At 37.3% G+C, this 26,831-nt stretch overlaps 1 protein-coding gene across 4 annotated transcripts in view; it reads left to right on the forward strand.

Annotated features, from left to right (window-relative positions):
* Positions 1 to 26,831, forward strand: part of LOC145989795 (uncharacterized) — a 241,339-nt gene that overhangs the window by 174,175 nt on the left and 40,333 nt on the right. For 2 of the 4 annotated variants that reach the window (XM_083125140.1, XM_083125143.1), the window contains 8 exons: positions 23 to 133; positions 5,951 to 6,159; positions 7,144 to 7,894; positions 14,515 to 14,535; positions 16,322 to 16,415; positions 19,294 to 19,438; positions 22,146 to 22,233; positions 24,270 to 24,331. In XM_083125140.1, the coding sequence (XP_082981266.1) occupies positions 23 to 133; positions 5,951 to 6,159; positions 7,144 to 7,894; positions 14,515 to 14,535; positions 16,322 to 16,415; positions 19,294 to 19,438; positions 22,146 to 22,233; positions 24,270 to 24,331 (1,481 nt within the window). The remainder of the gene's footprint in view (positions 1 to 22; positions 134 to 5,950; positions 6,160 to 7,143; positions 7,895 to 14,514; positions 14,536 to 16,321; positions 16,416 to 19,293; positions 19,439 to 22,145; positions 22,234 to 24,269; positions 24,332 to 26,831) is intronic. The other 2 variants (XM_083125141.1, XM_083125142.1) reach the window with 2 other exon arrangements.

Consider the following 26,831-nt stretch of genomic DNA (forward strand, 5'->3'; position numbering starts at 1 on the left):
CTTGATTTTCCAACCTAACCAGAGGTGAATGGGGGCGCGGTTTCGCCTCGCAGTGTCAGTTCTCCGACCTCGGCACCACCCACCCCCGGGATAGCGGAGACAGAGACAAAGATGACGGAGGATGAAGAAGAAGGTACAATGAATGTTTGTGCATGCACGAAGTAGACATGTGCACACATGCCATAGAATGCACCTGTAGTGCCATTGCATGGAAAAGAAAAAATAAATGTTCGTACACATGATTCAGTAGAAGCTGGTATCTTGTACCTGCATATAGAGAACTAGCTGTGTCGTCTCTTTTCAGCACCAATCTGCAATTTCCAAAATATACTGCATCACTTGAGCATGAAATAGTAGTTTTTATTGTATTTTTCTAGTTACTCTATAGTTTCTGTTGTGTATATAGCTGTAGTTTCTAGTTTCTGTATTATACATGAGATATGGTCTGTATTATTATTATTATTTAATTTTGTATATGTTTATGCACTAAATTACCCTAGTTCCACCCCTAGTATCTGAATTTAGAACTGGGACTTGGAAGGGTTTTTAAACAAGACACCTTTGAAGCGTATCATGATTGTTTCAATCCAAACATTAGGGTAAGAGGCATTACTCTGTTATATTCTGCAACAACAGCAGTTGATGCAAGTGCACATAGGCCCTTCCTCCAAACTATTCACATTTATGAAGATTTACAAGATAATGGCACTTTTGTTAACCTGGAACCTGAGGAGCAAAGTAACGAGCAATTCTTATGATTTTGCAAATGTAACAGTTATCAAAATAGTCCTGAATGATATTTTTATGGAAAGTTAAGTTCTAAATTTGATTCTGCACCCCCTGCCCCCCAAGTTAGGTTCCAAGTTACATCTATGCAAGTGCAGTGCCCATATGACTTAGTGGAGGGAAGCCAACAGCGTTATGCCTAATCCTGTAAGTTGAAAGTAAAGAATGTACATCATATGTTCCTACTATTTGATGCAAAGCAGTGGTAAGCATAACTACCCAAGTAATGACTGAATGTTAGGCTAACTGTGAGAAAATTCCATTGGGAAATTGTGATTTTGTCCATGGTGTCAACATAGGGCCAATAGGTAGAACTGAAAACTAAAGTAGAGGTTTGTTTATGTTGTAATATATTTAATTTATTGTGAAGGTCAAATATAAACTTAGTAGTAGCAGAAATCACTTTCTAGTGAGTTTACTTAGTTTTACACATTTCGTGGAATTTAGTCTGCTCAAAGATGTGTATTTTATACATGTAGATAATGAACTACTTTCTCAAGAACCTGTACATACCTGTAAGAACGTTCTTGTTCTGCTACAGCTAAACAGACAAACTCTAAACAATTCCCAATACAGAAATATAAATCATCCATGGAGGATGAGTGACTTCAAGTTACCAATAGCTTCTACTTTCATTAAGGAAATATTATATTTTCAGTATGTCATCATCCTTTGCAGTTTCCTGCCTCTGGCTGGGTCGGCATAGAAGTCAAGCCTCTCCATTTTTTCCTGGTCTTCCCACTCCTCTCGTTCCACGGTGTTCCAATCTTGTCCTCTTTTCCTAACACTCTCTGCTATCTGTTCTTTCCACCGACATCTTGGTCTCGCCCTTGGTCTTATTCCCACTCCTTGTGCATGGTAAGCTCTTACAGGTAGTCGTTCTGCATCCATCCTCTTCGTGTGTCCGAACCATCTCATCTGTACCTGATGTATCATGTCCTGAAGCTTCACCACACCCACTGTCTGTCGGATCTCCTCATTCCTTATTCTATCCCTTCTAGTCTTCCCCAATATACTCCTTAAGAATTTCATCTCCACTGCCTGCATCTTTCTTTTGTCTCTCTCTGTCATTGTCCAAGTCTCTGCTCCGTATGTAATTATTGGCATATAGTATGTGTTCTATATTACCTTCTTGCATTTCATAGGTACATCCCTGTTCCATATTAATCTTGGAACACTTTGATATAGTCCACCACCCATTTGTCCTCTTCTGTTTACCTCCTCATCTATTCTTCCTCTTCTCTCAATTATGCTTCTTAGATATTTGAAGCTCTCCACTACCCTCAACTCTTCCGTGTCCATCTTTATTCTTGGTTCATTTCTGGCTCTGTTTCTTGTTGCTATTAGCACCTCAGTCTCTTCTGCACTGAATTTCATTCCTGCTCTTCGGATTTCCTCATTCCAACTATCAAGCTGTCTCTGTACTACTTCTTCCCTGTTCTCCCATATTACTAAGTCATCAGTGAACAACAGGGCCTTCATCTCTTCCTCTCCTATCTTCTTCCCCACCTCTTCGTTAATTGCATCCATTGTAATTATGATGAGCAGTGGGGAAAGAGCACTTCCCTGTTTTAGCCCATTACTTATACTGAACCACTCAGTTCTTCCCACTGGTGTCTTCACACAGCCTTGGTTGGCCTTGTATGTGCTCTGCACTCTACACACTATCTCTTCCTCAACTCCTTTCTCTCTTAGAGCCTTCCAAATCTTTGTTCTGTACAGGCTATCGTATGCCTTTTCTATAGCTAGGAATGCCATAATCAAATCATTTGCATACTCGTAGTGCCTTTCCTGTATTTGCCTACTGTTGATCTGCCTCTTCTAAATCCATACTGTTCCTCTCTCATGTTCAGCTCTGTTACTTCCCTTATTCTTTTCTCTAATATTATCTCATACAACTTTGCTGAGTGGCACATAAGTGTTATTCCTCTATAGTTTTTACATTCCTTTCTGTCACCCTTCTTGAATATGGGAACTATTAGTCCCTTTGTTCAATCTCTTGGCACTTCTCTCTCTTGCCTGTTTTCAACACTCTGTATAGCCACTGCATACCAATCACTCCTGCTCCTAGTATCATTTCCACTGCCACTCCATCTACTCCAGGTGCTCTGCCTCTGTTGATTCTCTTCAGTGCTTCCTCCACTTCTTTCCATGTGAGATTAACTTTTCCTCCCTCTTTTATTTTTCCTTCACTTTTTCATGTTTTTTCCTTTTTTCACATTCAGCAATTTCTCAATGATTTCTTCACATTCTCCTTATTTCTTTATCCTCGTCTACATTATTTCCCCTTTCATCCCTTATCTTACAGCTGTCTCCTCTTTTTCTTCTCCTTTCTCTCACTAATCCATACAATACTTTCTTGTTCCCATCTACAAGATCTTCATCTAGCACTTTGGCCCATTTTTCCATCCACTTTCTTCTTTCCTCCTTTACTACTGTTCTTGCCTCTTTCTTCTTTTCCACATACTCTTTTCGTGCATTTTGTGATTTAACTTTAAACCATTTTCTAAATGCATCATTTGTTTTTCACTGCCCCTCTAGTTCTTTCATTCCACCATGGTGTTTCTCTTTTCTTTCTTGTCCTTCCACATACCTTTTCAGCTGCCTCTACTAATTCTGTTTTAAATCTTGTCCATTCTGTTTCTACTCCTTTGGGTTCATCTCTTGGCACTTTTGTTTGCAATATTTCTTGATATTTCTCTTTTATCATCTTATCCTTCAATTTCCACACGCTTATTCTTCCATCTTTTTTTTTCCATCTCCTCACATCTCCTACTAGTAGCTGTGGTCACTGTCTAAGTTCTCACTGGGTATTACTTTAATGTTGTTCATTTTCTTCTTTACTTCCTTCATTACCAATATATAATCTATTACAGACTTTTGTTCAGGATTCCAACTGTATCTTGTAATCTTATGGCTGTAATCAGTAATCAGTATGTGCTGTGACTAAAATGTTCTGAAAGAAACAGTCGCACGTCATTTATTTTACACTAGAATTTACAGCACACTCTTGAATGTGGTCTTAACAGGAGTAAGCTGTTTTGAAAACTGATTTTTACTCACTATTCCGTGGTTAGACAAGCATTGGAAACAACTATTGGAACAATGTAAGACCAACTTTAATTTGCTAACCAATGTAAACCCAACTTTTCTCACATAATAACTCTAGTTGGCCCAATGGTTCTGGTTACTTGGGTAGCGTGTCTGCAGGTCTTGCAAAATCAATCTACTTTTGCAACATAACAAGAAATTTATCTTGTATTCCTCAGGGTTTCTTTCACAAATAATTTAGTGGACTTCATTGGTTAATAAATGTATAGCTAAATGGATAGTGTGCCGCATACATTTTAGTCAAATGTGCTTGATTGGTGTAACTTTATTTTTTTCTTAGTGTTTATTATTTTTGTCTTGATAAATACCCATTCAATAATGACACTTTAATGTAATTGCAAATAATAATCTTTCAAATTTATTAAATACAATCACCATCTCTAGACTCTGAGATTCTTTGTACAAATTGTCAGAAAAGTTCCTCACCACATATTAATTGGTAAAATTGATCTGACCCTTCTCTGCACCAGGATCGAGGATGAATGCCCTGCCATAGCTCCAGATTATGTTCCCCATCCGTGTACTTAATAATCTTCAATTCCACCTACGGATCTGTGTGTAATTCGACAGAGGACATCGTGAACAAATACTGTGATTCGGCCTTTTGTGTGGGACTTTTTGGACACCTTGTAGTATGCTGAATTGCAGAAAATGGCATGCCCAGAAGGACAGGTGTGGACCATAAGGAAGGGCTATGGCTGATTTCTTTAAAATTGTATTCCTATATTTTGCCAACTTTTCATGTATGTGACATTTATTTTTATAGGATAGGTGGACCAGACAGAAAGGTTAGTCCTCCTTCCCCACTCTGATTGGAACATGAACCATAAAAATAATATTGATGTACAGGGTGTTTCTGTGACCTTGAATCAAACTGGCATGGTGGATGGAGACTGACCCAAGTACCAATATGAGATAAGGAACCCTGGTCTGGAAATATGTCATTAAAAAGTTATAAGCCAAATCTAGTTTTGGTTGCCTATGACAGTGGGATAAGACAGCTGAAAGATGCGGCTTCTAGATTTAATATGGACATTACTAGAGTGTATCGTAGCACTCGATGATGAAAACATTACAGTACGTGTTCAAAATGATGGCGTCAAGCATCACAAGAAGCTCTGCTCTAACATCCCTGGAGTTGTTCTGACAATATCACAGGCAGCAATGATTTTTGCTAGTAGGTCCTTCTTACTCTCTACTGGTGTCTTGTAGAAAACACTTTTGACATGACCTCACAAGAAAAAATCGAATGGGTTCAAATCAGGCAAATGAGCTGGCCAAGGAAGAGGACCTCCTCATCCTATCCACCAATGAGGGAAAGTCTGGTTCAGATAATCACAAGCACCATGTGAAAAGCGAGCTGGGAGCCCCCATTATGTTGCACCTACATGTGTTGACAAACAACAAGTGGGACATGTTCCAATAACCGTGGAAGTTATGTCTGGCAAAGACACACTGTACACGGCTGCAATTAAGCGAGGTGGACACAAAAATGGATCCATTAAATAATCGTTGACTATGCCCGCGTAATGTTTTCATTGTAGAGTGATACAATACACTGTAGTAATGCCCCTACAAGCCACATCTTTCAGTTATCTTATTCCTCTGTCATAGGCAGCCCACCCTAGTTTTGGCTTATAACTTTTTAATGAAGTGTTTCTGAGCCGGGGTTCCTTGGGCCAGTCTCCATCCAACCTGCCAGTTTGATTCAAGGAACCTGGACCCTGCATAGATAATTCCATGAATATTTCTTGAAGAAGCACTTGAAGATTTTCATGAAAAATTTTGATGTACCATTTAAAATAATTCCTAGTAATTTAAAAATTGTTAAAATGTTCAAAATTTAGTGTTGACATACGTTAATAATCTGTATGATGTTTTTTTTATTTTGATTGTTTTTGTTATCATTATAGTGTTCTTATGTTTGACATCAATACTGAGTGTCAATTGCTAATGATATTTATGCGAGTGTATTGATTTTTTGTTCTATTAATTGCTTACAGATTTTGATTTATATTTATTACATTCTCAATCCTGCATTTTTGTTTCACAGAGTTCCAGCAAGTGGTAATGGGTTTGAAACGTGGACATCAGAAGAATATCGGTAGACTAGAAAAGGAGCAGGAAATAGCATTGTTCAATTTGAGAGGAGAGGAGGCGGTTAAATTGTTGGAGTACGAAGAGAAGATTCACATATTGGAACAAGAAAATAGCAAACTTTTGCAGGAGGTGGAGCGATACCAGACACTTGCAAGCATAGAGGTTAGTTAAATGAAGTGATTGCAACATGCCAGCATTGGCAGAGTCAGCGAAATAAATAAAGTACTAATATAAAATATACTTATATTCAGGGATTTATTGATAATTTCATGTTACGCTTGATTTTCACGTGAGTTTGACCTTCGTATGGGTCTTTGTGTCATGTACTTGCTGTTCATGGAAACTTGAGTTCAGGTTCATTTAACAAATGCACAACTAATTTTTTTTCCAAAACCAAAGGTTGTTGGAAAAGGTGAACGAACCCTTGAAAAAGGAACAAATTTTTGTTTTGGCCACGCTCCTAGCGACTCAAAAACAATGGTATCGGCTAGAATTGGTGCAAAAATATCAACCGATACTTACCGATACCCCCGGTATCAGCTCAGCACTACTAAATATACATACATTTACACATACCAAAAACAAATGTAATGTGTCAGAAGGGCAGATAAATAAAAATGGAAGGAAATGGTAAATATATTTTCTTCTCCTATAAACAGGCAGTCGGGAAAGTAAGATACAGAAACTTTTATTTTGTGTGGTAAGAGTTGACAGTTTTCTTTCATTTATATATGTCTATGTGTGTGTGTGAAATATAATTGTTCGTTTACAAACTAAGTTGCACAACTGCAACTGCAAAATCAGACCTAATGAAGTTGCAAGAAAAAAATTGTATTGTGGGTTATGTAGTTTGCTGAATCCATTTCAAAATTAATTGTGTGAGATCAGTTAATTTGTTGTAATTTCATATTACAATTGAGAAACAATCAGGTTGTTCTCAAACCGTGGCTCAATCTTCATGGTAATACATGTCTCTGAGAAATATGTGTAGTTATTAGGAAATAAAATGTTTCATTTTATACTTTGTGGCAAAACAAAATGCAGAAACTTATTGCACTTTTCTGTTTTGAAAAAAAATTATAATAGCTAGGATTATGTTGTGTCACAAACTAAATCAAAAAATTATCATATCAATATTACTTGCAGGCTTTAACAGCAAAGGCAAAGGCGGATTTTGAATCCCCTTCAGAGGAGAAGCCGCCATCAGAAATCAAGGAAGAAGAGAAGGAGAAAGAAAATGTAAGTGAAGGAGGTGTTAAAGTTGATGAATCTACAAAAGAGCCTGGCCAAACTGAAGATAATGCTGGTACCAAAGAAGAAAATCTGAAATCGACTTCTCCAGCTGAGGACAAAAAGCCGGTGGTCGAAGTCGAAACTCTTCCTACAAAAAAGACTGATGAAATCTTACCAGAGGCTATGCCAGTAACGAAATCTCCGTCTGCAATGCCTCCTCCACCTCCCCCACCAATGCCAGAAATGGGACCACCACCTCCTCCTATGCCAGGCATGGGTCCACCACCCCCTCCCATGCCAGGAATGGGCCCACCACCTCCTCCCATGCCAGGAATGGGTCCACCACCTCCACCGATGCCAGGCATGGGTCCACCACCTCCACCGATGCCAGGCATGGGTCCACCACCTCCTCCGATGCCAGGCATGGGACCACCACCTCCTCCCATGCCAGGCATGGGTCCACCACCTCCTCCCATGCCAGGCATGGGCCCACCACCTCCTCCGATGCCTGGAATGGGTCCACCACCTCCTCCTCCAATGTCTGGAGCTCCACCGCCTCCACTGTTGCCAGGAATGCCACCTCCGCCACCACCACCAGGGGGCACAGGTGCTCCACTTCCGTTCCCAACTCCGCCACCAGGAGGATGGAATGCCAACAGAGCCAGTAAGTACCTAGGACATTCGTGAATGCCATTTAGTTTAGTCATACCACAAAGGAGTAATAGAAATTGACCTCGATATATGTAAATTTGCACTGAGTAGAAAAAGGAATACAACTTTATGTAACATCAGAACATGTCCTCAATGAGCAAAACATTGGATGATGTTCCCTTTGCATTCTGTACTGCTTATTTTCATATGTTTCATTCTTCACTGTGGTTAGATGAATTCCAACAATCAGGAATGTTGATTCATATAAGAAGCATGATGCTCTCAAAAGACAACCAAATGTCAACCTCTCTTTCATGTAGTATGCCCCAGTAACTGCAGACCAACGGGGCTTCGTCATGTGGACTTACAATCAGTATAATCCTAGCTTTTAAGCTAGGCAAGGAGATTTTACTCTTCAGAGTCACATTTTGATGTTAGTTATTGTAAGGGGCTGGCTCCGTATGATGTGATGTGTGCATTAGCCTAAGTGCTGACGCACCCAAAATCTTCATTTCAATCAATTTTACGAGATGTTGAGGAGCAGTGCACTTACATAAGTCGAGGTCTTTCTGTACCTACTGTAGTGATTGGTTTGACACTCTTGTGGAAATTAGAACTATTATGTTGCAGTAGTATCAATAACAATACTTATAAATTCATATGTAGCTAACCTTCCCGTATTTCCTGTAATCCTTATACCTCGTCATATTATGTATCAAGACACCATAATTTTGTATTTTACTTTTCTGTACTGGTGATTAAAATAATTTTATCCCGCACAATACCTTAAATGCACAGCAAGAAGGGAGCTTTCAGAGCAAAATGACATGCAAGCAACACTATTTTTTCACTTCACACTGAAGTGACAAACTTCAAATGGCACACACCACTCCAGTCTGTTAAGAAAAAAATTCTCTCTGCATGCACAACAGTGGCATAATCTGAAAATTTGACCTGGTTTACCGTAACTATTCTTGTTTATTGTATATATTTATTGTATACCCCATCTAGATGAATTGGATGTAATAGCAATAAACACCAATGCTGGCATGCAAGTAAATCAAAAACAGAAATCCGATAACTTGAAATTTTCCGTCATTTTCTATGCTATACTTTTCATAAAGTCTCCCTTTTTTGCCTAAAAAAATGATCTAAATTTAGCTGCATCAAGGAAAATCTCCTTTCATGTAGCAACACTGCCCCTTCCAATCACAGCACAGAAAGCAGGAAGAAACAAGCAGTTTTCTCTTGCAAATGCTGTTTGAAGCAGTGAAACTGACCCTACATGTAACAAGCATTTCCCTTGTCAGGATGCTGCCCCCTGTGGCGGAGTGGTTAGCCAGGGGTCCTGGGTTTGAATCCTGACCTGGGCATGGATGTTTGTGAGTGTCCATTCATCAATTTTATCATATCATCACTCATCCTCATCTTCGCAAATTAGCCAAAAGTGGCACAAGAAGCAAAGTAAAATAAAGCAAATTAATCAAACCTTGTCAGGATGTATTCATTTGTAACAAACTGAAACTAAAAGATCCGTACGGACAATAATAAACTGAATTGAGGAAATGATGGCCTGGCATATAGTTAAAAGAAGCCACAAGACACAAGCAGCATAATTTTGTGCAGGAGGAAGGTGTTCGGAAAAAAAGAATGGTGATGACCCTGCAGAATGCGTGTGTTTCTAAATAGACACTTGTCACTTTCCTTCTGCTCCATTGGCATTCTCGCGTGCAATCGGGGAGGCTTTGAGGTGAAATGATGCATGAGAAAACTGCCCAGTCTGAATGATACACAATTGACACATGCACTTTGTTGTGTCACTTCAGTATGAAGGGTTACATTTATTTCTGTAGGTTCATTTCCAAGTGACAAGTGTCATGTGTCAATTTGCTCTGAAAGCTCCCTTAAAGGAATTCATGGTGTGGCCATTTGTTGTGTGTTGTTTACACGTGCATTGAAACTAAAAATGCACCTTTGTGTAAGGCAAGTCACTTTAACTTAATGTTGTATTTAAATGTAACATTATTGACTCTGTTCACAACTAAACACTAGTGGCTGTTACAGCACAGATTATATTAATTATCATTATATTACTTGATCAAAGGGTCTCCAGAAATAATTGAAATTGAAGTGTACAATTATAACACCATTAAGCCTTGTTTCCATGATTATGAAAAAATAAATATGCTGACCAAGGCAGTAATTTATTTTATTAAAAACATAAACTAAACGTAACGTTTCAACCTTCTAGCAAGGTCTTCTTCAGACTCTGTATCAAGTACAAAAGTAACAAGATACAAAAACAGGGCATTACATATATACACACACAAACATTACTCCCTCCAGACTATTAGAAAGTTGTTCTGGAACTTTCTAGCAGGTGGCTTTCCCTTGTCAACTGTACTTTCACCTAAAATGCTAAACATATTTACTTCCATATAGAATGTGGTTGGGCTTTATATCTCACGCCTTTTTCCTTCATTTTCTTTCTTCTCCTCTTTCTCTCTTGTCCTTTCCACTCTTTCTAACACCTTCTTCCATTCTTTGTTTAACTTCAGTCCCCCATTCCAGTTCATTGTGTCTTCTTCACCTTTCTTCTCTATTTCCTTGGCTTCCTTCCATTTTCTCACTAGCATTCTCTTCTCCCTTCCTATCTGCTTAGCCTCATTCCACTCTATGTCATGTCCTGTTTCTCTCGTGTGTTTAAATATCGCATTTCTCTCTCTCTTAAGTCGTACATCATCGCTATGTTGTTTCAACCTATCTTTCAGCCTCTTTTTTGTTTCTCCTATGTACACACTCTGACATTCTTTATATTTTACTTCGTAGATAATCCCTTCCTCTTCCTCTTCTCTGTTTTCCTTTTTCTTGTTTGCATTCTTCGCTATTCCTAAGATGCTTCTCCCTCCCTTCCTGTAAGTTTTTTGTATCTTGTTACTTTTGTACATGATACAGAGTCTGAAGAAGACCTTGCTAGAAGGTTGAAATGTTACGTTTAGTTTATGTTTTTAATCAAATAAATTACTGCCTTGGTCAGCATATTTATTTTTTCATAATGATGTGTACAGTATCTCCTTGGTAGAAGTCTACGACATTTCAGTCTTGTACCTTCATCGTGAGGTGAAGGTTGTGGAAAGTGGTGCCTAACGATGTACCAACAAGACTAATAAATTATGATAATGTGCTAAGCACAGATTGATTCGATGCATTAACAATATTTCCACCAATGAGATACCTAACATTTAGTTTTGAACAGAATTTTTTTCATTTTTTTTTCTCCATCAAATTCTAGTGGTTATTCAGAATTCATACTTTAAATATTGTACTAATATGCACCGATGTTATATGATTATATGTTTTCAAGTTATTTGGAGTGCATCATGAGCATGTTAGATCCGTGGAGGCTCTTTTCCTATAGTCTTGAGGTTTTTCAAATCTATTCAAATCTAACACTGATAACTAAATATTTTCGGTGACTCCCAGGATTGCCAGATGTCTCATTTATATTGTATATGTTATCTAAATGTCTTTATTAGGTTGTTCGAATTTTAGAAAAATACATAATTGAACGGTATGTTTTCATTGTTCTGTTTTTACATTGTTACCCAGAATCTTCAGTCTGGGTAGGGGGAAGTATGAGGAAAATTTTAGGGTGTGGAAAGGGGAATTTAGTGCATAGAGATCTTTTCTTTTCTTTTTAACCAATCATGGTTAATAACAAAGTTCAAGCCATCTTTTTATTTAGCATAAAATAAGACTTGGCATTATGTATCACAAAATGAAATGTACAAGTTGAAGAACAAATTTCAGGACTTTCACAACACCTTAACTTTCTTCACCTTTCCCTTGCTCTGGCACCTTCTTGTCTGAGCAGTGGCTTGTAACTCAGCTCCCACCTTATCAGCTTCCTGTTATGTGAGATGCTTGCAATAGCCTCTTCAAGAAGCCTTTTACTGTCTTGTAAACAGTATATTATTTTAGCCAAGCAGTTGCGGATATTGTCAGTCAGGAGAGAGGGGCATGTGCCACATAGGAATATGTATTGTTGGGAGGAACAGAAATGAAAAAAGATAGTGAAATATGAATGATTTTGTAGTCAAGTTAAATAAATGATGATCTCGCATTCTTTCATGGGTCTTCTCCTGAAAGTAGGACTTTGTGAAATAATAGTGTTTAGAAACAAAGTATACTTGGGTAACCTATGTGTCATTATTTTCTTCGAATTACTGAAAGACTTATTAATTGTAGTTTAGAACAAATGTTAGAAATATAATAGTTTAATAGAGGTATTTGTTTCATGTTCTTTATATTCTGGCAATCTTGGTAATGGGCTAAGTTAACAATGACTAGAAATATTTGTTAAAAAGTATTAACATCCAAGGTGAAGGTAGTTTTGTACAGTAACTAGCGGTCATGTACAGAAATAGTGTTCATACAGCCTAAACAAGGAAATGCGAATTATAAATATGAACTGTAATTAAAATGAAAAAAAAAAATGAATTGTTTTGATTTGACCACTGTGTTATATACATATCATATTGTAGAGTAAATTGCAATGAGAACATTATGTAAAGTAAATTCAACATGAAAATTGATTTTTTAACAAACGGAAATATGGGGAAAGGAAAGGATATTTTTAACAAATTAATTGAATCATTTATTATTAAAAATCAAACTTTAAATTCATTGATAAAATGAGATGCAATAATACAATGTTATTGACAATTTATCCACACATTTTCAGACACATAAAGCTTCGGGTTATTGGGAGACATGCTGTATAATACAACAATATGTTACATATATGAATACATAATGCTTCTTCTGGGTTCTTGAAAGGCTAACATTTCTCCCCTCCCCCATTCCCCCCACTAATGACACCAGTGATCAGATATAAATACTACATTCATATTCCAGTTTCCATCACAATGTCCCTTCGACACAACACCAGTTGCCAGAAACTAATTACGGCACTTCCTGGTAGCCTTTAATGTCAATTCAATACCCAGTGGAGGCACATAGTGGTTCAGATCCACTTTAAACAGTAGGTCCAGTCCCAATTAGCCTATCTGTGCATAAAGTGGCCTTAAAACAACAAAATCAATCAATCAATCAATCTTTAATGCCAGTGAGTGGTTTTTGAAGATACAGCAGAACTTCCGCTATATCTGACTGACAGATTTTGTATCTGTGCTCACTAACTCACTAACAATGCAGTGAAGCACCACTGCAGGTGTGATGTGCACCATAAAATTTCCATATGAACTTTCTCAGAGTTCATTTTTTAATTGCTGCTTGTATTGAATTTGTATTTTTCACCCATTATTATTCCATTTTAAGACTCCCGAGTAGCCAAATAGTTAGCACACTTAACCTTTGGTGTGAGCTGACTTGGGGTCGATACCTGGTGGAAACCCACCAAATTTTGGTGTTGACCAACATTCTGAGGATAATTGGTGAGTTACTTGAAAAGAAGAAGTAGTAGGTGATGGGACTTGAATGTGCTGACCATGCGTAATCCAATGAAAAGCTGTGTGGCAGGCCTTAGCTCCCAAAGGACACTACAGAGTTTTGGTTGGGTTTCTTAATAATAAGTTGTGAATATACTGTGTGTTTCACAACATTTCGACGTAATGCCAGTAATTGTACTTATAATGTTGGAAAGCACCAACATTTGCTTATTTCTGAAACTGCCAGTTGTCGGAAGTAGCATGCCACTTGTAGCGATGCCACTTTAGCTGGCTACATTTTTAAAATACAAATACAAAATTCCTGTAGCTTGTAGTGAAAAATTCGGTACATCTACATTTCTTTTTGGTGGTTTGAGATAAATTTTGAATGCGGCAACAGTGTCAAAAATTGTCAACAATGTTCACTTGTGCAGGATGTTCATAAACAGCAAGCCTATTACAAGATAATGGCAATATGCATAATCGAGATGATAGATATTGTGATATCTCAGTTGTAGATAATCGCATAATTAATTTCTCTAGTATCTGAATAATTTTGATATCCAGATAACAGACATGTATCAATGAAATTCCTATTACATTGCTTGGGAGGTTGGGGGATAAAATCATCCATAGAGATGCTTAGGTATTTGGAGGAGAGGGGGAAGAGTCCCTATTGCCTCCCCTGTTAATTCACACCCTGTCTATTTCCATCATAGTTGTATTACCTGAAATTTAACACAATAGACTCTCAAGATACCCTTAACCTGTACCACAAACAGAAAGACACAAACATTAATACTATTATCCATAGCGTTAGTGTGTACAGACAGCATGCATGTATTATTAAACATATAGTTTCCTAGCCCATCATTAGATATTTAGCCAGAATTATGACTGTTAATAACAATTTTCACTAAGAGAAGAGAGCCTCATCAGTAGATCAATGCAGTTCATATCAATCAATAATCATAGAAGCATGTGTGTGTGTGTGTTTTCATTTAAGTAATTGTAAAAGTTTTTAGGATTTCAGACCCTGGTCATCAAAGTCCTCTGTATGAAACATTCCTCACCATTGTTTATTAATTTATTTTGGTTCCTAATTGCTTTGGTTGGTTTGGATCTTGGTTCTGATGTTTGATTTTTTTCTTCTCACATATATAACCTCCTATTATCCTGGTAGATCCCCCAGGAAATTTCCAAGGTAAGATAGAGTTCCTTGATTTTTTTATATTTTCTTTTACATTCTAGTAAGTTTCGTTTCTAACAAAATTAAATTAACATTAACCTCTTCATTATTATTTTATTTCATTCATAGATTTCCTTTAAAATATTATAACTGTAATGAATCATGGTATTTTGTGCATGGTTTGATTTCAGAGTTTCAATTTTTGCATGGAGATTGTGATCTTGTGTCATGCTTATGTTTGCATAAATATTAACAATATGTTGCTATTACTAAAACATACTTTGCTGCTGACTATTTTTCAATCTTGTAAATCTACGTATACTTCTCTAAGGTAAGAATTTCTAACATTTGAGAATTTCATATTTGATTGTTTATTGTTAATGTAATATTTACGGACTTTCAAACTGCATAAAAGTCTATATAGTTGAGAACCTGCTTCTTCCCATTATCCATAATCCCTTTATAGACATTGACATAATCGATTATTAATTTTGTTATGATTTGGCTCTGTATTCTCTCTCATTTTTATATCTTTGAAATGAAAATTAAGTTTGTTGTATTCCTTCAATGATTTTAACACTAAAATAAAATCTCTTCACTCGTTACAAATAGAGTGGTTATTCTTGTAGGTTCAATTTATGCACAGATAGGTATCATTTGAAGACCAGCCATTTGACTGCAGGCTTGTGCCACACAGTGGCGTACCCAGGATTTTCGAAAGGGAGGGGTTATGTATACATTTTTTAGTAATTGGTCCTCATTTTGCCATTTTTTCCAGCCTTTGACTTTCTTTTTTAGGAATCCTGGGCCAAAAGGGGATGGTGAATTATGACCCCCACCAACCCCTCCCCCCTTGGGCACGCCACAGGTGCCACATATCATCTAACTAAGGTTTGGGCTTTGTAGGAACCCGGTTTGCAATCACAGGGCAGAATGGCTACTTTGACAAATTCCTGTTTCCCTACTGGCTGCTTTGGGGAGGGGGATTTTTAATGTTGTCGGATCTTGCCTAAGCACTAGGCCTAATTGGTTGTTTGACCGTGAATTCCTTCATAGGGAAACGTGGCAAAAGAGGGTCACTGCCATAAAGGTTGTTCCCGTGGTGGGACTGTACGATGTGAAACATTGCTATTTATTGGTTCATTCCAAAGTGACATGTGTCATATGTTGCTTGTCTCTAGTGTGAAATCTCCCTAAAAGGTAGTAAAATTATATTACTCGTAAGTATCGAATAATTCAATAAAGTAAATTGTTTTGTTTGGCCTTTATTCTAACAGATTTTTAAAATTATTCTAATGCCGCTTCAGCAGTCAAGTGTATAGATTGGTGGTCAGAATTTAACCTCCAAAGATTCTGGAATTTAATCCTGACCAGAGTTTTCATTATCTGTTCTTTCATCTATCAAAATCATCCATCTCCATTGTCATGAATAATGAAGAGCTAAAAATGCAATGTTAAAAAATCAAATACAAGCAAATGAATATGATTCAAAGTTTTCCATTAATTATGACTTGGTGGTAAACAAAATTTCTAAACCTCCATGTACCAAATCTGTGAATATATGTTTCAACTTAAGATTTACCATACTTTACTCATGCTGTTTTCAACGTATGAGTAACTTTTTATTCAATTTTGTAGCTAAATTATTCTGAAATTAACACCACACTTTGTCAATACACCTATTTCCTTTCACATCGGTAGTAGAATATGAACATATCCTTCCTTTCCCTATGTTGGACTGACAAATGTATAAATATTAAGTTATATATATTATGTATAATATTTTAATTTGTACTTGTAGTGCTTAGGAAACAACCTGTTAATCCAAAGGTGCCTATGAGGCCTTTATATTGGACGAGGATACTTGTCATCAACCCTGTCATTCAGCCTGATAGGTAAGACATTCTTTCAACGTGCTTTATTAATTCAAACGAATAATAGCTGCACATATTTTCTTCTATGGACTAAATTTTTTAAATACTCAATCTTTTGTCACATATCTGGTGTAACGGGTGATCTTTTGACAAGGCACCCAACTGTCAACCTCACTTTCACATAATACACCCTGGACTGCATTTTGCAGACTAACAAGACTCTAGCATCTGAATGTGCTCGTATGGTCAGTATAATCCTCTATAGTACTGTGCGTTGTCCTGTGTTTTGTCCTTACATGTACTGAGTGTCCCTTTACAGCCTCAGCTTTCAATTAATTAAGGAGATTTTTTATCCTCGGAGACAGCTTGTTGATTCTAGCAATGGTAAGGGGCTGGGCCCCATATACAGGGTGATTATAAAGTCTCAATCCATTTTTGTGAAAAAGAGGTTTGAGATTAGAACAAATGCATCGAATGAACATCCTAGTGCATGGTAACACATAATCAACATGGAAAGATAAGTGGTGTACAGAAGAAAATCCATGAAAGTGTCACCTCAATGTACTTCCACCCAATCATTCTGCATATCTACACATGCATCCCAATGATGCACCATTTCACCAAACACATTTTAGACCATTGCTGGTGTCATGTTGAGCACAGTGTGCGGAATACATTGACCAAGGTATTGAAGAGAGATGATATTCGCCCTCTACACCTGGGACTTGATGCAGCTCCATACAAAAAAGTAAAGAGGTGTGAGATCCGGAGATCGTGGTGCCCATATGCATTGTGATCCACTACCATTACACTTACGTGTAAACGTAGCATCCAAGTACGCACGAACAGTCTTTGCAAACTGAGGTGGGGCTCAATTCTGTTGGAAAACCGCGATTTCGAAGATGCCATCCTGCCACAGTTGTGGTATAAAAAAAAAAGTAAAGTGCTCCCCTGTGCTTTGCACCACACCATGAAGGCGTATAGGGGGTGTGGGGTTAGGGCCCCACACTTTCTTGGTCGAGCTGGGGCTGATGTGATCAGCACCATGCCCCTGACTGCCTTTACCCACCCACCCAGAGTTTCTTCCAGGTACTCACTTTATACAATGCTGGGTGGGTGCCGGAGTCACCGGGGATCGGACCTGGGTCTCTCGTATGGTAGTCAGATGCCCTAATGACTGAGCTACCATAGCTTCAATGCATTTGTGGTTCAAGGAATAATTGCAGCATATCGAGATACGCATTGCCTGTCACTGTGTATCCTGCGAAGAAGAACAAGCTGTATACCTTGGACTTCGTGGTACCCAGCCACACATTGACTTTGGGGGTGTTCATTCCATTTGGAGATCCTCATGTGTCTGTTCATTGGCCCACACTCTGTAGTTGTGTCGGTTGACAATTCCACATGTGTGGAAAGAGGCTTCAACACTAAACAACACGTGTTCCATCAAATCGTCCTCCTCCAATGCCTGTATCAGCTCTGCACACATTGTTTCGTGACAAGCATAGTCCTCCCTTTATATCTTGTGCTACACCTGAAGGTGGTATGACCGTTTTTTTTAGGGTGTAATGGAGTATCTCCCACAAAGTCGGCTGTGGTAACAACAGCTCCCGGCTTAGTGTTTTTGTTGATACTTTTGATCTTTTGCTGATGGCATCTTCGACACGCTGTATGGTTTCAGCTACTATTTCTGACCTTCCTGAATGTTTAGCATTGTTCACAGTACCTGTTCACTTGAATGTTTGAACCAGTGGCCTGATATTAGCCTGATATTAACCTTACCTGGACCTCTTTGAAGCTTGATTTCCGGAAATGTCCACACACCACAGCTATTCTCTCTTCTGTAGTTTTCACAAAAATTGATCGAAACTTTATAATCACCCTGTATTGCAATGGGTGGAAAAATAGCTGACGCACTCACAATTTTAATTTCATTCAATCAAATCTTTTGTCAAATATCATGTTTGTTTATCATAAATAATTAGTAATAGGTGTTTAAAGAATGAAGTTCTTAAACTGTTTTGCTTGTACATTTTTAGAAGCTGCCAATTAACAATGTATGGTCAAAAACTGTTACATTTGTTACTTTAAATTTACCTGTATGAAATTATTGACAATGAAAATCACAAATCCCCCTTTTGAAAATCAAGGAATGTTTTATAAATATTAGGCTTTAACAATGTTTAAATATTCTTCTAATTTAATCGATTTTATTTAAAAAGATGTTTGTGAAATGTTTCAATATGTTGAGTAATTAAACGGTTTAATGTGGTTTTATCAGTGATGCTATGAATGTAGAGCCATGGTGGTCCAGTGCGTAGAGTATCCGACTGTCATGTGGGAGATCCAGGTTTGATTCCTGGAGTGGGTGATCTAAAAATTGGAATTTTTACAGCTTAGAATGGCTCTGAGGTTCACCAAGTCTCAAATAAATAGTTACCTAGGGCCAGCCCTGGGGGAGGGGAAGGGGAAGTAAAGGCAACCAGAGCATAGTGAAGATCACATCACCTCCTAAATTGGAAGATATCAAGATCCTTCTATGTGCCCTCATGATATGCATAGGAACCTTTACTATGAATGTGACAACATGGACAATGTGTAAAAATTTTAAACATTCTTTCTATGCTATCTCGGTGATCGTGCATGAGTGGTCAGCCTTTTTCATGCAAATCCCCCCCAATTCCAGTTATTTTCCATTTTTCAATCTTTTTGCCCCTTTAAAGGACTTCTGAAGATGGAAATATGTTGTAGACATGTCAAATTGTTTTATTAATAAGCAGAGATATTGAGGTGCATTCATTGGAAATTAATCAATATTTACTGACTAATCAATCAAAATGCAAGACACAATGGCACACTGAGGGGCAAATTTTATTAACTTTTAAAATTATTTCTCCAGTGAAGCTGAGCCAACGTCACCGCTGTGGGAGAAACTTGAGGAGGAAGACATCGACAACTTGGATGAGTTTACAAATCTGTTTGCGAGGCACGTACCAGACAAGAAGCCAGCAAAGAAGAAGGCAGAGCAACCATCCAAGCTGCAGGCAAGTTTGTTAACTGCACGCATATAGTGTGTTGAAAGCCACATTTTAGAAACTGTATTTGAGAGCAAGATTCATTGTATGGTTTAGATTTCGTTAGCAGAACTATTGTAGTTGTTATTACCACCGTGTAGAGTAAGGTAATTTAGTGAAAATGAAATGAATTAATCAGTATGCTCTCTTGGTCAATATAGACACAGTAGATTTGCCTGATTTAATATTTCTATGAATATGTAACTTTATGAACACATCAGAAACATAACTAACCCCATGAATTTTAAGTGGCTGCTTTTATTTTCTTCCGTTAAGTTCATGAAACTGTATTTTGTAAATGTAGTTTTGTACATAAGAACAGCAAATATCTAAATATTTAAAAATAAAGTTGCACAGCTGTAAAGTACCCACAACAGTAAAGAACAAACACCACTTCAAATGACCTGTTGGTGCCTTCAACAAATAAACAAAAGGAGGGGGACTTTTATGGGCAAAATCTTCATCAAAGGTGTGAAGCTGCATTGGAAATATCAAATAAAACTCTCCAATTAATATTTTCAGGCATCCTTAGATCCGTTGTTTGAATGAGCATGCAGCTGCTTCCTCAAGTAAAACTGAAACTAACAACGAGGACGTGCATTGAGTGAGTGTGGAAAGAAGAGGAATAGATTGTGAGTGTTTAAATACAGGAAGAGAATCAGCAAGTATGAAGGGAATTAAAACTGTGAATGAAGATCACCTTGTATAGGAGCTAGTAAAGTGTGAGATGGGGACAACAAACATATAAACATATCAAATAATACAGACAGAGGAATTTTACCAGCAATAATAACTAATGAGATGAAATGGACAATGACAGAGAGAGACAAAAGAAAGATGCAGGCAGTAGAGACAAAATTTTTAAGGAGTATATTGGGGAAGACTAGAAGGGATAGAATAAGGAATGAGGAGATCCGACAGACAGTGGGTGTGGTGAAGCTTCAGGACAGGATAGATCAGGCACAGATGAGGTGGTTCGGACACATGAAGAGGATGGATGCAGAAAGACTACCAGTAAGAGCTTACAATGCACAATAAGTGGGAATAAGGCCAAGGGGGAGACCAAGATGTTGGAAAGAGCAGATAGCAGAGAGTGTCAGGAGAAGAGGACAAGATTGGAATACCATGGAAAGAGAGGAGCGGTGGGAGACCAGGAAAAAATGGAGAGGATTGACTTCTATGCCGACCCAGCCAGAGGCAGGAAACGGCGAAAGATGATTATGATGAGATGAAACAATAAATCATTTCAGGTGAACCTTGTCATCCCAAAGGAGTATTTCTGATGAATGAGAAATGTAATGGCTCTTTAGTGCTGAATTCTATTACATTCACATAAAACATGGTAAAAAATTGAAAAGATTCTGGTTGTGCTATCTGTATATGTTTGACTTGGGATGGTATTAATTACTGAGTCCACTGTACAGAGGACTGTAATCTCCTGTCATCAGAAGATGCCAAAATAATAATAATATTGCATTTCAAATATTTTAGAGAAGTAAAAATAAGTCAGAATATTTGCATATTTGTGCAAAATAAGCCAAGCGACGCTATGAAACAACTAGAAATATGCAAGAGATTTGCTAAGTTTGTACATTGAAATGAGAGTCCAGTACTACTCCCTGTGCTGAACTCCTGCTGCTAAGTTTCCTATTGAGTGCAATGGTGTTACACAGCCCACCTTAGTGCAGAGTTGTACGAACCTACTTTTACATTTGGTACCGTTTGGCTGTTCTTGGCAGACACCCTATGACAAGAAAGACGAGACACTTTCCTCCTACATTGGAGGCATTTTTTTCAGCTCCTATGTTCACAACCCCTGCAAGGTCTCTCTGACGTTATCAAAATTAAACTTCTTCCAAGTTTTCCAGCATTGTGAAGTATGCAGTGCTCTTGTTTTTAAGAGGAAAAATACATAACTGAGTGATGTGTCAACATAGAAGCTGGACTTAACATGACTTGAGACTTCGAAGTATCGAGTATGCCCCGTGCGTAAATCTGAATGTTCTAGTTTCCCTTTATCGCAACAATTGGCCCTTACCTTTAAACGTGACAATTGAGGTGTTTGCATTTCAGTTTCAAACATGGAGAGAAAGAAAGGAAAAAAAAAGAGAGAGAATTGTTCTTTTTCATATTGCTCAATTTTAGTAGTGTGGTTTTCAAAGTATTTTCTTCCAAGTTGATTGTTATTAGCAGTATTATTAAAGTTATTAACACATATGAAATATCAACAAGAAAATAAAATACAATAACATGTTGTACTGTAACCTTCATGTTTACTTTGTAATTCGTACATGTCAATTTGTTATTTAATTACAGGAAGAATACAAATTAATCAGATTTCATAATTCTCATCATATGGGATAGCATAATTTGTCTTTTGTAGCCATAAGGTCTACGGTACTGTAGTTAAATTTTACATTGAATAATCCAATGACCTTGGCGTTTACCATGGATAAATATTGTGCCCTCCCCATTGAAAGATCGACCCTGAAGTTTGGCAAGTCTTGCGATGACTACGTAAAAATGTCAAGCTTTGCCACTGCCACTGTACTCTTGAGATTTCAAATAATGGGATACAACACTTGTGCGAGTCTATATTTCAAAGTGCCATTGCAACTTAATGATGCAGAAGCCCTCATATGAAGTTTGTTGAAATTATTTTTATCTTTAATTTTAGGCTGTGAAGATACTGGACAGCAAGAGGTCTCAGAATGTTGGAATATTGGCTTCATGTCTACATGTCGACTTCTCAGAGATAGAGAGTGGTGAGTCTTTGAATAATGGATATTTACGTGATTGTTATGACGGTGGTGAAATTAAAATAGAACCTCAAAAGTCCATATAATTAAAATGACAGAAGCAAAACTGATTTTAAAAACCATGGACGTAACTTGGGGTCTAATTTTGAGGGGGCAAAATCACAAAAATACTCTTTATTACTTTTCTCCTCATGTCTCAGAAGATTATCAACTAGCTAGCAATCACTGAACTAGTAAATTTTAATAAATGTGAAACTTAGGGGGGAAGGGAGAGCCCCCTTGCTCCTGCCAAGTTACGTCTATGTTAAATTCAGTTTTACTCACAAAGCTATTGTCAGACAATCTTTCTCACACAGGCTAACAATGTTTCACCTTCAATAAAAAAGTGTTATTCTTGCTGCTGCTTCCACGCTCTTACAGCGCTCTACAAAATTAGTAAACTCACGAGAGCCCTCCTACCTACTTTCTCAATTTCAACCCCTAAGCACAGCACACACCTTTGCTACCCATTTACGAGACAACTCTCTTCTGACCATCCCCTCGCACAAGACAACATTTTACAGAAACTCCTTCACGGTTACTGCTACCACAGCATGGAACGACCTCCCTAATGACATAAGAAACTCTTCTTCTCTCGGCCAATTCAAATCAAAATTAAGAAATCATCTTCTGTAGTCAACTTGCCAGTATTGAAAATAGTTAAATAAAAATTAAACCTTCATGTAAACTTGCAGGACCAACACCCACTGACCTTTTTCTGTAATTTGAGTATGTTTGTTATGTGTGCGTTTGTTTTATGTGTATTTTTTTTTACTTTTCTTACAGTGTATATGTATTTTTCTGTTTTTATTTTTTATGTTTTTTTGTGTTTTTTCTTTTCTTTCTTCTTGTGTTTTTCTTTTTCTTTGGTATCTTAATGTTTTTAGTTTTTATATATTTCACAAACAGTTAGCTATTATAATCAATTTATAAAATGTAAAGTAGGGAGATGTTTAAGTGGAAGGAAAGGCTTGTGCCTTAACTTCGCCATTCAAAACAAGGAATAAATAAATATATGAGATTAAAAAGTATTATTACTTTTGAATTATTTTGGGGGAGCAGTAGTTCCAGACACACAAATATCAAATCAATCTGTCACATGCCCTGGTTCGAATCCTTACCTGAGCATGGGTGTCCTTTCATCAATCAACTTCATCATATCATCACTCATCCTCATCAACCAAACATCCTCTTTAAGGATAGTCCCTCAATAAATCAGACACAACTTTATGCAACAGCATTGCAGATTGGGAGGCATGTCAAGGCATCTTACCACTGTTTGATTGTAACAAGCTAAAAAGAAGTCTCCCTTTAGTACATAAAATGTTGTCAGATGAAGATGACACACATGCAGAACATGGTAGCCACTATACAGATCGCATTTCCAACTGGCAGCTGGGAAACAATGAATCGGCGATCAGTTGAATTCTTCTTCGCCTGACATTAGGCATTTTTGAGTCACAAGGCACCGAAAGTTCCTGGCGGGACAAAACAAATGAGTGTTGGATATATAGCATGTTGCCAAACCTACTGTAAAATAGGGGGAGAGAAAGAGTTGATCAGCTTTGTTACTGGATAAATGTTGTATAATAGTACACGAAACGCCCAAACACTGTACAAAGAAGCTAATAAAAAGAACTGACACAAACAGACATAAGCTTGGCAATGTTGTTACAGGAGAGCGATGTTACCCCTAGAGCTCTTACTACATAACTGAGGTTGTTGACACCATCGAACCAAACCCCCCCCCCCCCAAACAGAGGTACCCATGGAGATTTTGGAACGATTGAGGAAAATACAGAGAAAGCATGAATTGTGTAGATGCATTTTTTGCGTCAGTCAGTCTAAGCTTACCTTATCATGCAAGACTAACGACAAAACATTACCTGTGGACCAGCCTAATTTATTCTTCTTTGAAATTTTCATTTTTCACATTCATATGTTAATACTGTGTATTAATGTAAGTGATTTGATGTTCAATATTTCCCTTCTTTTCTCCATAGCCATCTACAACTTTGATACCTCAGTAGTGAGCTTGGAGGCACTTCAACAAATCTATGAAGCTGTAAGTAGTCAAAGTAGTGTGCAGTTATATATTTTTATGTGCTAAATGTGTATTAAGTCATTCCTTTAGAAATTACAATATTTTGTTCATTGTAAAAATAGAGCCTCCCTGATGGCTTAGTGGTAACATTGTCACCTTGTAATCAAGGGGTCCCGGGTTTGGGGCACAGTGGTTCGGATCCCACTTTAAACTTTAGGTCCAGTCTCGATTACCCTTTCTGTGCATAAAGTGGACATAAAACAACAAATCAAAGTCATCAATTAATATCAACAAGTACATAGATGTAAGTTTTTGGAAATAACTAGTTACTTTTACTAAAGTTACAGTTGCTGTGAGTAGTTACTTTTTAAAATGAGTGACTTTATGTCTGTTACAGGCAACAAAGAATGAACTTAACAGTTTTTACAGTTATCTTTCTTCATGTTTCAACCATGGGCGGAGTTTGAGCTTTTGCTTTGGGGGGGGGGGCAGACTTTGGGAGAAGCATATGATGTACCTGAGGGTTGTTGAATATCCCCAACACCCACTGACCTTTTTCTGTAATTTGAGTATGTTTGTTATGTGTGTGTTTGTTTTATGTGTATTTTTTTTTACTTTTCTTACAGTGTATATGAATTTTTCTGTTTTTATTTTAAATGTTTTTTTGTGTGTTTCTCTTTTCTTTCTTCTTGTGTTTTTCTTTTTCTTTGGTATCTTAATGTTTTTAGTTTTTATATATTTCACAAACAGTTAGCTATTATAATCAATTTATAAAATGTAAAGTAGAGATGTTTAAGTGGAAGGAAAGGCTTGTGCCTTAACTTCGCCATTCAAAACGAGGAATAAATAAATATATGAGTATTATTACTTTTGAATTACTTTGGGGGAGCAGTAGTTCCAGACACACAAATATCAAATCAATCTGTCACATGCCCTGGTTCGAATCCTTACCTGAGCATGGGTGTCCTTTCATCAATCAACTTCATCATATCAAGAGCTTTGATGAGCATAGTAATATACATATACGTATATGCAGTGACGTGCTGTGATGTCGACAGTTGGGGTAGCAATCAGTGGTGTGCCCAAGGGGGTTGATGGGGGTTCGGAGGCCTTCCCCCGGAAATTAAAAAAACAACAACTTAAAAACACTTAGTTTTAGGCCTTTTAGATTTGAAAATGTTAAATTTCCTCGCTTAAGTAAACAAATATTAATTAGTATATTGGTTGTCAGTTTTAAAATAAGCAAAACAGTACGATTATTGCATTTTGCATTTCATTAAATTTATATTGATACAATATTCGTATTACTTTTAAAAAATTACGGTACAATAGTAAGCTTCAGAAATTTTAGAAAAATTAAATTGAAAAGTTCTTTTGATGCCCCAGCAGTAACTGTTGACTCAACACAAAGTCATTTTACGTTTTTCTTTCTTCAAAATGTACACATCAATCAAATCGTAAAAGGCTCGCTATTGCGGCGCAATTACCGCACATGCCCACTTGCCAAACGTCAAGATTTGCGGTATGGCTTCATAACAAAAATGTAGTAACTGAACTTAATCATGTGTTATATTTTAAATCTTTTTATAAGTTGGGGGGGCGGGAGGGGTGGCTGGCCAGAACTCCACCTATGGTTTCAACACTAATAAACAAATTATATTTTATTTAACAGAATTGAAATGCTAAGCTTGTGTGTGTATATATATATATATGTGTGTGTGTGTGTGTGTGTGTGTGTGTGTGTGTGTGTGTGTGTGTGTGTGTGTGTGTGTGTGTGTGTGTGTGTGTGTGTGTGTGTGTGTGTGTGTGTGTGTGTGTGTGTGTGTGTGTGTGTGTGTGTGTGTGTGTGTGTGTGTGTGTGTGTGTGTGTGTGTGTGTGTGTGTGTGTGTGTGTGTGTGTGTGTGTGTGTGTGTGTGTGTGTGTGTGTGTGTGTGTGTGTGTGTGTGTGTGTGTGTGTGTGTGTGTGTGTGTGTGTGTGTGTGTGTGTGTGTGTGTGTGTGTGTGTGTGTGTGTGTGTGTGTGTGTGTGTGTGTGTGTGTGTGTGTGTGTGTGTGTGTGTGTGTGTGTGTGTGTGTGTGTGTGTGTTTTACCCCCAAATACTGTACTTTGCATGATATTCTTTTGAAGTATGAAAATTCACCTTACATTTTCTTACTTTCGTATTTCAGTATTTAAACATATGAGGATTATTTTAGTTCAACCGAAACTTGTCTTCATTGTAGATTGTCATTAGTGGTTGCAATATGCATATGAACTATATCTTACATAAAATAAATTAGAAAAGTGAAAATAACATATAGTTACTTTTTAAAGTAACTGTGGCAGAGTTTCTTTTCAATATATGCCATTGTAACCAAGTTATTTTTCGAGCAAAGTAACTGTTGCTGTAAATTAGTTACTCTTAAAAAGTAACTTTCTGAAGATTGATAGATAATCATTTGTCTCTTCCATAATGCTCCATTCCTGATAATGTTAAACTTATAAGATGGGGTTGTTTTTAGTTATTCTACAACTGATTGT

Source organism: Lepisma saccharinum, chromosome 7, assembly GCF_977018435.1.
Source record: "Lepisma saccharinum chromosome 7, izLepSacc3.1, whole genome shotgun sequence".
In the NCBI taxonomy this organism is placed as follows: Eukaryota; Metazoa; Arthropoda; class Insecta; order Zygentoma; family Lepismatidae; genus Lepisma; species Lepisma saccharinum.